This window comes from Colius striatus, chromosome 9 (genome assembly GCF_028858725.1).
Source record: "Colius striatus isolate bColStr4 chromosome 9, bColStr4.1.hap1, whole genome shotgun sequence".
Lineage (NCBI taxonomy): Eukaryota > Metazoa > Chordata > Aves > Coliiformes > Coliidae > Colius > Colius striatus.
The window spans coordinates 33,963,305-33,980,060 of record NC_084767.1 but is presented as its reverse complement, the minus strand read 5'-3'; the positions used below and the strand labels follow the sequence as shown (position 1 = coordinate 33,980,060).

Below are 16,756 nucleotides of genomic sequence, written 5' to 3'. Positions count from 1 at the left end.
CATACAGATTATCCACACTGAAATGCCTCACTATGTTTGACTAACACTGATCTTATCTATTTACCTGAGGATAGATCTTTCGGCCTAACAAAATCATTACGTTTTCAGCATCTGTGGGAACTCACTCATGCTTGCATGATAACAAAAGTCATTAAAGCTTACCATTAGTTCAGGTGGAAATATAAATTCCTGTATAAATTCCATGGGTGAGAATTCTTCTGAATTCCAAAGACTTGAATAACTCTGCAAAGAAATTAGGGAGAAGAAAGGGGAATGCATATTTTCAGAGCAAGTTGCAAGTCTTTGTCAACAGATGAGACTTTTTTCCTGAGATGACATTGAGTTTTGACACTTGAGGTTGAGCTGCATTCAAAAATTCAAGATCCTCAAATTGATTTTTAATGTTTAGTTCTGGTATACACATTCAAAAACTACTCTAAAGTCAGGAACCTATCATACTAATCACTCTCAAGTCTTTGCTTGAAATACATCAAGCCTTGAGAAAGACCTTGCAGCATTTCCTGAAAGCGTTCATAGCAAATGTGTAGCAGTCACATTGTGTGAAATTTCCACTGTGGGAATATGTGGCGCTGGATGGTATATAGTTATGTTCTTTTCATAAACTGTGCCTGTTAAGGAGCTTTCTGACAGAGGAGTTTGACATCACAACAATGTAAAAGTCCATCTAATGAGAAAGGTGACTTCTCTGCCTAAGCAGAGCCTCTCTCCCCTTGCATAAGCACTGCAAGAACTGAGTGCTGACAGTATACCACAAAGATCAGCTTCTACTTGTTTACAGATATCTTTGTTTTTTTTTTTTCTTTTCTGGGGTCTCTTGTGTGGGTATGCATCTTCTAAGCTTTCAGGAGCTCACATGAAAGGAAACTCTGGATATGCCATGTTACCAGAATTGGTTAGCTTTTTCTGCCTCACTGATTTCTTTTCAGAATCAAAAATCTTATCAGAGCAGATAGCAACAGGTCTCAAGTATACCGAATAGCAAAGGGATTGACATATCCTAGTGAGAAATCTTTTATCCTTTCCTCAGCAGTCATTATCTTTGAGTGCCCTGAACAAATTGTGGCCATGGTAACTATTAAGATCTGGCTCTGGATGACTTAGTCTGCTGACTGACCCTGTTGATGAAATCGTAAAAAATTCTGTGTCTCCTTTGATATTCACAATAATTAGGGACTAGATATTTAACTTGGATGAAAGTAACTACAAGGAATGCAAACTATTGAAAGCCAAGTAAGACAGTCCCCAAACTGTGTGCTGTTTTGTAATGGCAACTGCTGCTGTGCCAGATTCACATTTCAAACAACCATGACAACTGGCCAACAATTTTCAGTCCTTGAAGGGGAAGAGACAATACACACACACATAAATGTACACATCCATCCCAGTTACACTCTTTGGGGGGGCTAAGATTTTTCACTGTTAAAACAAGTTTTCCTCTAATCACCAAAGTCATTTTACTTTGGAGGCTCATTAAAGTTTTTCAGTCACGGCAAATCCATCCCTCAGCAAAACAGACTTGTATTAGGGCACTATGGCAACTTCTTGCAGTCTGCATTCTGACTACACAGCAATGCAGCTATGCTTGTACTACCTTTCTGCAGCACTAAGAGCATAGAGCACAGAGTTCTGGTCTGGGCTAAATTCCCCCCAAAAAATAGTTGCTGCCATAGTTCAAGATGGTCCTTTTCTACAAATCTCATAAAGTGAACAGGAGATAATGAAAAAAAAAATTATATGTAACTTACCTGACCTCCTGTAGAAGATGAACATATGCATTCTTCCTGATCCAAGCAATGTTGTCCAGTTCCTTTGAGTCAGCAACATGTTGGATCCCAAAGAAACCATATCCTACTCTATAAAGCAATGACACAGCTTTATGTTGTATTTGAAAATTAATGTTTTGTTTCTGCCTGTTATAAAGCAGATTTGTGCAGTCACTTGAAGTTGCTCCAGGAGACCTTAAATCACAGGGCCCCTAGGAATGACTTTCTGTTGGATACCCAAGTATCTATCAAGTAAATGGAAAAAAAAAATAAATCAAAATTATTTGAGTGATGCCTGTAACAAGTCATTGGAAATGGAGCAAAGTATTCTTAAGTGCACTTCAAGAGTGCATGTAAACCTAAAGTTAGTGGCAGCTTGAAGTGCCTAGCACATTTAATACCTGAAAGAGATAGATTTTCCAAAGGCTTACCAAAAAAGAATTTCCACATTAAGTTAGAGTCCAGGTAGGTATTTCAAGAAGGCTCAGTCCTTTCAGATACTAGCAAGTGTCTCAAATAAAGAAAACATTTGAAAATATTGAAAATACCCTAGCAAAAGATGTGCAGCTGTCTATAACTGGCCTGCATACTGTGCAATAGCACAAATTACCTGAAATGAACCATATGAGAATCAATCATAAGAAATCAGAAATGTTTGGGAGCCTTGGCGTAATTGGGAATGGTCTGGCATCGAACCTGTAGATATGAAATGCTAAAATACTCAGGTCCCTACTCTCAAATGTGCAAAATCACATCTCTTAAAATGAGAAATATTACTTGAAGAGTGATTGTGATGCATAATTAAAATGCAAAGGACATTTCTAATAATAACATGAATTATTTGTATCAATGTATGTTAAAAAAACAAGTGATGAAAAGCATCCAAAACTAAATACTATGATTACTACTACCACTACAGTCTTTGGGCTTTATAATGCAAACAGAAACCGACTGCCATTCATTGCTATCATGTTTTTCATATATCACCACTGTGATATCAGGGGTGATACAGAGTCACTCTAGGTAAAAACTGTGGTAGAAAGTAGGAAACTATAAAGAAGATTAAAGATAAGAGATAATTATCTGTGAACAAGCTGTTTCTCCAGAATAATAGCTTTCCTGAATGTGAACAGTAAACATTTAAGCCCTGATGCTCAAAAAAAACCCACCCAAAACACAAAGTCAAATCAACATTTAAAAACTTACCTTCCTGACATTCACAAAAAAAGACAGGCTTATCTGATTGTTGAAGGCAAGCCATGCTGGTGCTTTTGAGGTCTGAAAAAGACAGCTTTACAGATCAAGAAAAATTAATGAAATCCTGTGTGTTACTAAAGGTTAACTGAACTTGCTTTGTCCTGCAGAATTTATTTTTGGACTGAGCATCAAATCAGGTAAGATAGGGAGGAGCCAGTGTAAAGGACACTGTTTCCAAACAATTAATGCTAATGCAGCTAATTTCCTACTCCTGCTCCCTACCTCAACTCTTCTCCAGTGAGCTGAAACAATCTGGAAACGTGAGCCCCCTAATTCTATGTAACCTAAGAAATCTTAAGGCACTTCACTGTGAGGGGGAACTTCTGGGTTAGAGCTACAACTGCCAGGCCTGTTTTTATATTATCCAGTAACAGATGAATTTAGAATATGTAGGAATGCCTGAAGCTGGAACCTGGGACATGCAACATTATCCATTTCTGTTGGGTGTCAAACACTGAACTGTGGAACTATGCTTCTCATTTTAGCTTGTCACCGACCTGAACTATCTATATTCTTTTCCTTCAGAGTGGCCAAGTTTTAACCAAATCAAGAATACTACTACACATACACTTAAACTTTCCTTCTGGTTATCTCTATGCCATGCTAGTGCTATACTCTGACTGCTGTGGGTGCCATTATAAGATGACCACACTCTAAATGTGCTGTGTTCTTTGAGAGAGAAATCTCAAATTCTGATTTGAGATTCTAGATTCTTATGTATTTCCCTGGATGGACATGCAAAAAACAAGGTCATTAATCTTTAAATGCTTTATTATTGCTGGCTTTTCTTTTTTTAAATGGGGACTTATGTATACATGCTTCAAAAGTCTCCATTTTTGTATGTACATATGCTTTTGTTTCATTTACCATTTTTACATTCTACAGCAAAGGTCTCTGTATTTCATTTAGTGTCAGGGTAGGCTTGCAGGACAATGCAGACAGTCCCAAGTCTTTTACCACTCCCTATTAGATGAAAAGAAAATGATTCTTAGCAGAGACATGCTGCTTCTTGTGTGGTTTAGCCCCTAATGTATACCTGAGAGGTACCACAATGAAAGCACTAAATCAATGCCAATTACTAGGTCCTGCAGGTCAAAATCCTAAAGAGTGCTGCCAACACATGTGTTGTAGGTACAACAGTGAAGGTTTGAAAGGCCTGAGAAAGAACCAGACCTAGCAGTCCGGTATCTAATTTTCAGAGTACTAGATCTTCAAACAAATACCTAGTACTTATGTTGGGTATTTAAGGCTACACAGAATGGGAGTGCTGAGGGTGGATAGTAAGAGAAATATTTCACAAAGAAAACAAGTAGAAAGAGTCCATCTCAACCACCTCCAGGTATACAGCACATATTAATGTGTCAATGGCCATCCAATGTGTCAGTGCCTTTGAAGCCCTAACCTTTCTGCTTATCTAGACCCCTGATCTGTACATTTTAAACAATATAAAAAATGTAACAAAACTCCCTTCCTTAAAACCTGTATAGTCTAAGAATTTTTTTCATAATAACCTATGCAGCCATAGGGTATTCTGTCAGGACGTTTACTTGCTGATATTTCTAGCTTTCATGCAGCTTTTCTCTAGCACCTAAAAGCCAGAAGACAGCTGAATATGTTTCAGCCTTGCCTCCTCCTGCCCACTCCCTTCCCCCACAACAACTCACATTTGCTGTAAGATTTTACTGGACAATCAGACAATAGTGCCACTTGTAAAGAGGCAGGGAGAAAATCTTTGCTAATAGTAACTGAGAAATACCAACAAGCAGATATGTGATCTGCAATGCAGAAAATAAAGTGCGGGTCTAGAACATTATAAACTCCTGGAATGCAAACACTTTAGCAATGCAAGGGCTGTGCCACAATTTTTACAAGATTTGACTGGCCTGAAACTAACCAGCACCTAATGTTTAGGTACACACGAGAACAACAGACAATGCAGCTTCCCCCCAGTTCAATGGAGCTCCCTGCTTCAGCATATCCCAGGATTTACCCACCTTTTGGGGCTGTTATTGACATGCAGGGTTGTGAGCTGTCATTAATAAGCCCATGCAGTGAAACCAAGAAGATGTCCCAAATCAGAAAAACAAATTATGTCAGTACCATCATTTGATTTATTGATTCTCACAATATGTAACAGGTGAAGTAATACAAAGAAAGTGAAGACAAAAAAGTCAAAGCCAATGGGGCTTCAGCTGCCTGAACCACACTTCTAGTGCTACTTCAGATGATTTGCTATAATCAGCTTGGCCTCCAGTTGCTATGTTGGGTCTTCTAGTCTTGTGCTCTTCTATGTCTCTGCTGTCGTATGACATCTAATATGGTCTAGACTCTAATGTTTAAGCAGCTGAATTTCACCTACTTTGTCGCAGTTACAGAGAGATAAATTGAAACAATAAAGATTTCATCTCTTACTAGCCAGTGCAAAAACAGTTTAACCTACTAATCTGATTTTTGTCACAGACATAGTATCAACTCATAAAAGGGATGGAAGACAAGAAGATAATCTGTAGGAAACTGAGCAGTGAAATAATCTGAGTCTGCAGGCTGACACATCAAACAAATTAAAGCCATTTTTTTTCATTACAAATGGCAATCTTCATGGCTCTGGAGCAATCTGACCTATGAGTAACTGTAAGAACATTCACCTTGCTCAGCAAAGAATAACTGAAATCACACATGAAACATACAAACTACCTATTTTCCCAGCTCTACTTTCTTAGCAAAGAACCTGCTGCAATTTTTCAGGTGCTGTAGACAAACTAAAAAAAAAGAAGTGTTTTCTCTGTGTTGGGATATATCCAACATCAAATTCAAATACTATGGAGATTTGTGTATTTGTGTGGATGTGCATTCAGAATGGAAATCTGAGCTTCACACTTCAAGGGGAGGAAAGGCTGAAGATCTCAGTCAGTTCAATATTGTGGATTCTGACATTGCAATCTGAGTATTGTGGCTGAAGCTCTACTAATAACTTTGATATATTCTTTGTAATTTCTGGTCTCACCCTAGGTTAAAAATATATCTATACTTCAAATCTAGTAACACTAGAATTTCTGTTACCAGTGCTGCTTCCATTTTCCCATTTTCTCCAGAAAATCTAATCCCACTGCATCCTCGGCAGCATCACATGACTGATCTTTGCAGATCATCTTTTCATCTCACTACGTTTTTTTTATTCTATCTTCTTTACCCAGGAGTGGCCAAGCGTGTGAGAATGTTCTTAACTATACTTCCATAGCTCAACACAATCCTGAGCACAGTGTTAAGCACTGTTGAAGAATTTTTTCCAGAGACAGGTTCATCCAGTCTCCTATTCAAAGCACATTAAACACTATTGAGTTTTCCCATTAAGTTCAGAGACTTTTGTATCTATGAGATACATAGAGCTTCCAGTGGAAATTACAACTAAGTGACTCTTCTAACTTTTGGGATAAAATTCATCTTCTATATATACAGATCAGCCATAGCATGTTCATGCCTGACATAGAAACCAAACCAAACCAAACCAAACCAAACCAAACAATAAAGCTCTTGGTTTTTTGCATGTTTTTAACACAAAGACATCTGTACCAAAATAATCTAAAACAGCTTTGCTACAAATCAGAGCATCACTTCTGAAGAAAAAGAGATTGAATGCAACAAATGAGGTTCTGATTCTTCAACAATGATCTCCGCACTCTCACTCCACTGCAAGACTCAAATCTAAATTAGAAAATGAGCTGAAGCCATTAAAAAAAACCCACCTACCATATGAAGTTGTCAAGTTTAAGATGTGTCAGTAAATTACCTAACATACCTTTACACTTCATCCTAATTTTGAACAGAAATGATGCAAACGCAGATGTATTTCTTGCAACTAAATGCAATAATTTAATCAAAGTACTGTAATGAATATACTGGATAGAGAATAAAGATCAAGACAGAAGATGTAATGTGCATGTTTTTCGTAGCTGGTCCTCTTCTGAAAATGAGAAAATGTATTTATTTGTGTATTGATTAGCATGTATTGGAGCAGTGAATCAGTTTTCTATTCCATTCCAGTCTTGTGCACTTTGGTTTATCATTCAGACAGATATGACCCGAGGAGTGGAGGAAGCAGATTCACCACTTGCCATCTAAAAGAAGAAGAAATGAAAAGAGTGATTTGTTAATATTATTTGACTGGCAAGCTCACAACATTGCCCTTATCAGGTGTCTTCAAATCATTCAGTAGAGTGTTCTACAGGAGACACCTATAGAAAATGGCTGGAAGGAGTGTCAGTGATAACTGGGGTCAGGGTCAAACAGGGATGGAGAAGTGTGGTCTCTGCATTAGTAGATCTCCCATCCTTCAAGCTCCTGCAATGACAGTAAGTCCATGAATCTAATGATTTGAGGACCAAAGGCACCCCAATATGACCACAGAAATATTATGGGAGTAATCGGTGAGTGAGAACTCCTGAGTTTCCATGGCAGAGCCTTAGGGCTTCAGGACACAGGATTTATAAGGACCTTGCTTCATAAATGCTGTAAGCTGAACAAAAACTTACACAGAAGAAGAATTTTTATGGCAGTGGGAACATGACTACAAGACAACAGTTGCAGAAAGCAGAGAATACAAAGGATCAGCATTGTAGGTATATTGCCTCATTTGTCTGTCTTCTGAATCCTGTTGTTAGTTGCAAGTTATTTATTTTTGTCCCAGAGTACTGGGCATAGCAAGGAGTATCCGAATGAGATGACCAGTGCCAGAGTGCAAGTCACTTGGAAAAAGCACCTGGAAGAAGACTGAAGATACTTGGAAGCTGATGCATTGCAAGTCAGCAAGAGGAGCTATTTAATGGGATTTGACGTGCAGAAGAAAGGAAGGGGCTTCATGCAAAGAGAGGATTGTAAAAGTTCTGTACATTTCAGAGAGAAAAAAAAGGATACAAAACCAGGGATATACCAATACAATGCTTGAATGGCATTTGTCGGAATGACTTGTGCGAGTGAAACCTATTACTTGACATTTTGATTACAAGGAGCCTGTGGTATTGCCATATACAAAGCATGACCAACTGAAGATATCATTAGGCACCCCACCAAAAGCAGTATGCACCTCTACCCAGAGATACCTAAACAGACCCTTCCTCTTACCATCTCAGTGAAGTCATCTGCGCAGCTTGCCCGTATTTGTTCTGCAGTCAGAGGGCTATTCAGTGCAAAGGTCTTTTTCAGTCCTCTTTCATTCCTCACACTAGTTATTGCATCTCTCAAAGCGAAGAACACAGAGCATCCCAGGAAAAGTCCTGCCTCACCTATCCCCTAAAAGGAGAAAAAAAGAAGTCAAAGAGGTGTAGGTTTCAGCAAAGAGAGGAATAATTGTCATATCAACATCAGCTAAAAGACTTAAAAGTCAGTAACTCAAAAAGCATTTAATCCCTTGATGATAGAGTGTATTTCAGATCTACCAGAAGCAAGCGTAGATCACACCAAGTCTTCTGACAGTATCTACTTCCAGGGAGCTAAAAAGGTTGATTTCAAATGTTGGCTACAGATTTTAGAATCTTTTTAGCTCATTGGTAAACTGAAATTTAGAATAATTGTCAGACAAAATTAAAATTACCCAAATAGATAGAATCATAGCTACAGCTAAGAAATAAAGTCTGAACTGATGATAATTCCCTGTGGACAAACATCATTGACCTCAGTGGATCTGACATCCTCTCACTGAGTCTGACACAAGATCCACATTTGTTTCTTATCTCAAAGATAGGTCAAATCCCCTCTTATTCCATAGGCCACTCAGTGCTGTGGTACTGGACATTTTAATCTGGACTAGATTGGGATATTGCATTTGAATCTTACTTATCTTCTTGCTAAAATCTGAAAACCTAATGTCTTCCCCAAATATGTTGTGTGAAGACAGAATCACACCTTCTTACAGTGACTTTTAAGGTTAATTATAGGATAAAAGTTCACAGAAAAAGATAAAAGCTTGTTTGAAGAAGGATATTATTATCAGCTCTCTAGATCTGTTCCAAATCAACTATGTAACTACTTCAGCTAGATGATATTTTTTTCCTTAAAAATGAACACTTTTAAAATTATGTATTGCTGAAACAGTTTTAAATAATTTTGAAGGACCTACTTGTTCTTTAATAACTTTTGCAGTATAATGCTTTTTCCTCCTGTCATACTGTTTTCTTTTACTGCTGTTTTACTTTACTGCATTCTGAAAGCATATCTAATACTCGAAACAGATGGAAATTTGCAGAATTACCTTCATCTTGATTTACCATTACTGCTTATGTACAACTGGTCAGAATATTTGCTACAGTAAATTGAAGCAACGATTACACCAACTGAATATTTCGGCCAATCTCTCATATAATTACACACATATACAGTCCTATTTCTAATTGCAAAACATACATAAGTAAGCTGCACATTCCCATTGCCATTATAATTTCTCCATTAATTGATTTGGTTTTTTTTGTATTCTAACCTCTCAGTTCATCATCATATTTTAAAAGTATGAATCTAAATTGAGCTTGTAGATTCTGTGTATGGTCTGTTAATGAAACTCTAAAATTACTAATTGCCAACCATGAAAGATATGCAGCAATATCCTGTATCAAGTCTTTTCATATTAACTTCTTGGATATCATAGATAAAATAATTTTATGGGCCCTTGTTTGAAATGCTAAAGAAGAGAAATTGAAAACTTCTACGTTTCATATCAGAGTAATTTCTCTGTATGTCCTGGGATCTAAGAATTAGGCCCTGTGATGGTTTGCTTACCTTGGATGCATAGATGGCATAAGGATTTTGGGAAGATGACAGCAGGGAAACACTAAAGTGTTCTGGAATATCACAGACAGCAGGGATCTTATACTGATTTGGACCTCGAGTCCAGAGTACTCCTTCTGGAGAGTACTTTAATTCCTCCATTGTGTACAGCCCAACACCTTGAACAAAGGCACCTTCAATCTTCAAATGCAAAAAGAAATAGCATTTATGTTCTTATGTTTGGTAAAATGGGAAAAACTGGCAAGAACCAATTTGTATCAGTAGCCATTAGAATCTCACAGAATCTTACGGGTTGAAAGGGACCTTGAGAGATCATCTCGTCCAACCCCCCTGGCCAGAGCAGGACCACCTAGAGTAGGTCACACTCAGGAACTCATCCAGGCAGTTTTGAATGTTCCGAGAGAAAGAGACCCAACAATCATTTTCTTTACTGTTTACCTAATGGGACTATGCAATATTTTGGGGCTACTGTGATGAGAAAAGCTTTCACACTCCTCTGTCATACCAGGCAGAGATACCTGCTTTCATGATGAAGTAATGAGATCTGTAGACCTGCCTGTAATGAAGAAAGATGTTCCCCCGCTATAAAGTGAGCAGGTCAAACAACAGGTGAATTTGGAGACCGTAGATCACAAACAGGATTTAAGTCCAGTAGACAGTGGGCATCTGTACACATAGGAAGTACTACAGGTTGTCATCATGGGTAAAATTCGAGCTTCATTGACATCTACAAAGCTCTGACAATGACTCAAATGGGGCAAGTCTACAAGTAAAGGACCTCTGATATGATTTATGACATTATCTATAAAGAAACTAACATTTTCTAAGTTAACCTTCAGTTCAGATAAGGCTATCAGTGTGTTATAAAAAAGATAATACGAAATTCTTGGCACATACCTGTCCTATATCCACAGCTGGATTTATGCTGCATCCAATGTCCATAACAATGTCTGTTCTGAGGTTCTGTAAATAAAATTCAAATGCATATTACTGAGAGAGATATTTGGAGTGGAGGCATTAGAACAACGGAGGTTAGAGTTGGCACTCAGCACAGTAATATATGCTAAAACAGAGGCTCTTCCATGTTCACAATTTCAAAGTAATTTCCAATACCCCATTACACGCAAAACAGGTTTGTTTCAACTAACAGAAGTTTAGCCAGAGACAGCCCTCTCAGATTCTTCACATTGCACAAGGAAATTTCCACATAAATAAGTATGGATACAGGGCACATGAGTAGCAGTCTATGACAGATGTCTCGATGTTCGAAAGCTTGGAAATAGAATATTTAGCTCTGCTCTAATTTGTTTGACGGCAAACAGGAAAAGAACAAGCAAAGGACACGTCAAATGTCTGCCATACCAAAAAGGTGAACCCATATAACACATATAGAGCTACCAAAAGGTGGTTAACACAGCACAACTTTCATTCTGCTCCACTTGTAATTTGCACTTACACTGTTGACATATTTATTACTATGTGAAGACAGGTGACTTACTAATGCAAAATCAGAAGGACTGTTGAGGCATTCAGGCATTCTTTAAATAATTCACATTATTTAAAGAACTTCCATGACATTTAATTATTACCTTGTGATCTCCTGTTAGACAGTTAATTTCAACCTCTGAACAAGCAGCTCCAAAAATAAAATATGTGAATGGCTTTCCTTCCCCTTTCTCCCAATCCATGTTTTCATTGTAGCCTCTTGATTAAATAAACAAGTCCACAAGGGAAAATAAATGAATATTTGCATCACAACAAAGCTATGAGCATGTGAAAGTCTAAAACTACTTAAAGTGAAATCTTACAGAACAGGTCAGATCCTCAGCAGTTAAATTCCATGAAATCCTACACAGCACTAGCAGTTTAGGTTTGATTGATCTGGTATTTATATAACATTTAGCAGACAAACAAGTTATTTCAGTTCAGGAGAGTCTATAAAAATCATAAGCCCTCAAATATACTAAAAGAGACATGATAATCAAGTACAGAACACAAATTTAAGGTAATGATTTCTTAGCTAATAAAACATGGAAATTCAGAAAAAAAAAGGAGGAAAACTAGTCAGGACCTATGAAAGAAAATTTTACAGCAGACAGATGAAAGAGTTGAAATCACAAAAATTGCCTACAGAATGAGTGAGAGGGTCAAAAAGGGAATAGTGAAATAAAGGTGTAATTACTCTGAAGGGAGCGAGCCTGAGGAAACCACAGTAGTCCAGATTGATGGATTAAACTAAACAGACACAAGAGGAAAGTGAAATGTGGTATCCCCCAGTCATGTGAGCTATATGACCAAGGCAGATTTTCTCATCGCATATGACTGAAATGTCTTTGTTGAGCATACTTAAAACTTTACTCCATAAAACAATCATAGTGTAATTCAGAGCATTGAGCCATGCACTGAAAAAGGGATACACGAAAGCCACATATTCAACTTCTCACATCCCATCTACCTCAGGTGGCTTTGCAGTTCTTGGATGTGGAGAACATGACCAGAGAACAACTAGATCAACAAAAGCTTTGAGGCTCATGGATCTGCAGATGTTTTCGGACATGATTAAATGTCAATAGTAAAATACGAATGTTGTTCCTTGCTTTGGAAGTATCAACATTCTTAAAAGGCTGCATAAGCAAAAAACATACTTGAACACACTTAACAGCAGGAAGGGATGTTCTGTTTGGACTCTTGCTCATGTTTTAAATAAGTATGGGTTGGCGAAGGGCCTTTTCAACTTTCTCCTGACTGCTCGAATATCTGAAAAGTTGCTGTTTATATGCAAGTAGTAAATATGAGTGGAGGGAAGGAAGACATAAAGCACAGAAGGCTAAGAGAAACACTTTGCTTTGAATTCTAGTACACCCTCAGATATAGCACAAGGATTTTCCCTTTCTTGTTCTCTATAAACACTGAAAGAATTCAGAGAAAAAAAGAACACAAGTCTGCGCTGAGACACAGTAGTGGGAATTGTACTTGATTACTGTGTCCTACAATAGCATGCTGTTGTGAATAAATTCACATCTAAGTGTATGGTGGGCATTTTCTGAGGCTTCAGAAGCACAGAGGTCAAAATTACTCCAAAACTAGGATCAGTGAGCAACTCTGCTTCTCATATGAGCATGTCCCACCCTCGTGCTGAATCGTGGCACTTGATTCCCGACTTAGCATAAAAAAATAAACCACCAATAGCTTTCTCAAACTCAACCATTACATTCTCATTCCTCTAAAGATAAATAAGGTTCAGATCTAGAATTAGAATGGACCTAATTTTACATAAGTGCACGTGGTTGCTAATTACAGGTGTGTGATGGATAAATATTCTAATGTTGCCACTTGTTCTGCCTGTGAACTCACTGTGTTCACGCTTGTGGGTAAAAGTGTAAACAATCTGTAGTACATCAATATTTACAGCAATATATATAGCCTCCACTATGTCCCACTTTGCACAACTGCTGTTATGGGCAGCAACTTCTTCACGCTTTCCGGTTTACTAATGGCCAAATCATGAAGCAAAGAGGGGACAAAATATTCTTTTGACATTTTCCAGACAGTTCACATAGGGCTAGGCAGAAATTAGCACTTAAACTTTATTCTCCAACCTCCCATATATCAAAGAATTACATAAAACGTAAGCTGAGCCACTAGAAAGAACTACTGAACAGGATCTTCTATTCACAGCAGTTACCTTCAAAAATCAGTCCTGGTCTAACTCATGGATTTTTAAAGGATAAAAATGTATTACCTGAAGTAGCCAGTAGCTGAAAGACTTATACTCTGTTCAAAAGCTTCTTTAATCTGTAAAACATAATAATGTTTGTGATAAACCAAGGAAGGAGTCAGGAAGGAACACAGCATATACCCAAAAACAGTGGTCTTCTTGCAGAAACTTTACTACTGATAATGCCATAGTCAAAAAGGACGCTGCTCAATTTTGCTGCTCAAGTCCAATGGAAACAGGACCTTTTTTGTCAATTGAACAGATATGGTTGATAAGTTACTGACATAAAAGAGCTGCATGACATATTGCATAAAAATGACAGTTGATGAGAGAAATGCTCTTTGTAGTGTTCTTCTGCTAGTGGTAAAAACGATAGCATGAGGTCACAAATCTACTCCACTTCAGTGATTCTCATGTTAGATTTACTCAGTTCACAAAATCAGTAAGTTGTTTGTTTGGGGTTGTTTTAATTAATTGTAATTTACTTTACAAATGGAAAGTTTTTCTGCATATATTGGCATTCTTCCTTAGGTCAGAAGAGATTTTGGGGGTGTCTGAACTATCCAAATTAATTTGACACATGTTAGATGAGATTATCTTTGCATACATGGTTGTCAGTTACCAAACTACCACATGTTTTCCAACATTATTTGCTGTAGGTAGTAAATGCTACTGCCATTTTTTTTCAGTTATTATAGTACTTAATCACTTGATAAGAAACATCCTAATGTACTGGATCTGTAAACATCTTGTGGCAGGGATTGTCCTTTTCATTAGGCCACAGATACCAAGTAATACTACACAAGAAGACAACAAACAAGTTTCCTTTTAACATCATAATACACAGGACTAGATTCTTTGCCTCAGCATCATAAAATAGTTGATATTATAGTAGAAAGTTTTTAGTTAAGAAAATACAGTTTCTAGTGCTAAAATTCTATTCCAGTTTCAAGTGGGCACCAGATAGTGACTATTTCTATAGATAGCCTTAGCACTACATCTGTACTACTGTACTGTAACTGTAACTAATATTATTAATATTATAACTAATTACATACTATAACAATAGGAGCAAGGGTTCCCAGCTATCTTTTGTGCAGTTCTGTAATATATGGCATATGCATAGGAAAGAGATGAAAGGAAGAAACTGAGAAGCTTATCTTTTACTGATTTGGTAAATTTTAAAATCAGCCATGTAGGAAAACTGACACTGTACACATATACCCTGACAATCCTTTGGCAACAGCTTGTCTAAGGCTAATCTGAGGTGGATCATCTTATTGCACAAGCTGATATTTTTTTGTGTATTAAAAACTTCTGTGTCTTCACTGTGACTTCAGAGATAGTTTCCCTTCCTTCCCAACTAGATATCATAGAATCATAGAATGATAGGGGCTGGAAGGGACCTTTAGAGATCACCTAGTCCAGCCTCCCTGCAGATGCAGGTTCACCTAGATCAAGTTGCATAGGAACATGTCCAGGCAGGTCTTAAAGACCTCCAAGGAAGGAGACTCCACAACCCCTCTGGGCAGCCTGTGCCACTGCTCCCTCACCTGAACAGTGAAATAGTTTTTTCTTATATTTAAATGGAACTTTTTGTGTTCCAGCTTCATCCCATTACCTCTTGTCCTTTTGCTAGATACAATAGAAAAAAGGGATGCCCCAACCTCCTGGCACCCATCATTTAGATATTTGTAAATATTAATAAGATCCTCCCTCAGTCTTCTCTTTTCTAGACTAAACAGATCCAGTTCCTGCAGCCTTTCCTCGTATGAAAGATGCTCCTGTCCCCTGATCATCTTGTGGCCCTGCGCTGGACTCTCTCCAGAAGTTCCCTGTCTCTCTTGAGCTGAGGAGCCCAGAACTGGACACAGGACTCCAGATGAGGCCTCACCAGCGCAGAGTAGAGGGGGAGAAGAGCCTCCCTTGACCTGCAGGCTACATTCTTCTTGATGCATCGCAGGATGCCATTGGCCTTCTTGGCCACGAGGGCACATTGCTGGCTTGTGATTGTTTCCCACATATCTAAAGCAAGTACCTACACTCCATCTTTCTGTGAAATAACTTGTTTTTACAGTTTAGGTTGCTATTAGTCTATAATACATATATCACAGTTTCTGCAAGAGCAAAAACACATTTAGTAGGATTCACGTCTTACCCAATCATTCCAGGTCCCCTTTGGGTTCCTGTTCATGATAGGCTGCAGGCGTTTAAGAAGAGTTTGGCAAGCATCCTTGTGAGAAGTCAGGAGAATATAACACAAAATTAACACAGACAAGCTCTAGGTAGCACTTATTATATGCATTATTGTCATCTTGGTTTGAAAAACTATGATAGTAGGTGTCATTTTAACTTCAAAGACAAACATTATAAAGGGTTAAGTTACAAGGGCATCCATCAGTAGACTTAGAAGAGGAGCAGGATACAAGATGTGTATGGGACTAGTTAGTCAGTCACATGAAACAAGGATTTTGCCAAACATAAACATTTTGGGGAAAGTTCAGATAATATTCTGAAAACTCATAAGCGCTGTAAGAAACTGTAAACACACTGTTTCCTCTTGATAGTTTCCAGTTTGGTCATCCCAAACGTCATTTCTATGGGATCACTAATGCTTCAAATTTGGCAGGCACTAAATACCATGAGGGAAAAGGTATTTTGTTAAACTAAATACTACACCTTACCTTCACAGCCATGCCATTGACATCTGTCCCTGCAGATCCTGCTGAGGCACATGCATTGGGAATAGTTGTTGTGCTCGTTTCACAGAAGTGAATACATGACATGGGGATGTTCAGTTCCCGACTAGCAACCTGTTTCAGGAATAATAACAAATTCTTCTCTGTTTTAGAAGCATTCTAAACACTCTAACAGTACCCTAGTACTTGCTAGCAGTAATACCAGGAAACATAAAGTTTTAGCAAATCCTCTTTCAACCTTCAGCTGAAGTCATTCTGTCGCGCTTGTCACAGAATCACAGAATCTTAAGCGTTGGAAAAGACCTGGAAAGATCTAGTCCTACCTCCCCGCCAGAGCAGGACCACTTACAGTAGGTCACACAGGAACTCATCCAGGTGAGTTTTGGATGCCTCCAGAGAAGGAGACTCAACAATCCACCTGGGCAGCCTGTTCCAGTCCATATAAAGAAACAGAAAAGCAGCACAATGTTTTAGGTGTAATCAAACTCTGGATTGAAACTCTGGAATCTAACATTCAGTTCCCG

General features: G+C 38.0%; 1 protein-coding gene across 2 annotated transcripts in view; it reads right to left on the bottom strand.

Moving 5' to 3' along the window:
• Positions 1-5,146: 5,146 nt before the first annotated feature.
• The window catches only part of AOX1 (aldehyde oxidase 1), a 40,924-nt gene continuing 29,314 nt past the window's right edge, over positions 5,147-16,756 (bottom strand). The window contains exons 28-35 of one of the 2 annotated variants that reach the window (XM_062002376.1): positions 16,218-16,346; positions 15,692-15,766; positions 13,558-13,610; positions 11,405-11,519; positions 10,713-10,778; positions 9,807-9,995; positions 8,160-8,327; positions 5,147-7,156 (exon numbers count right to left, since the gene is read on the bottom strand). In XM_062002376.1, coding sequence (XP_061858360.1) covers positions 7,106-7,156; positions 8,160-8,327; positions 9,807-9,995; positions 10,713-10,778; positions 11,405-11,519; positions 13,558-13,610; positions 15,692-15,766; positions 16,218-16,346 — 846 coding nt within the window. In that variant the 3' untranslated portion in view covers positions 5,147-7,105. Of the gene's footprint in view, positions 7,157-8,159; positions 8,328-9,806; positions 9,996-10,712; positions 10,779-11,404; positions 11,520-13,557; positions 13,611-15,691; positions 15,767-16,217; positions 16,347-16,756 lie in introns of those variants that run through there. The other variant, XM_062002377.1, reaches the window with a different exon arrangement.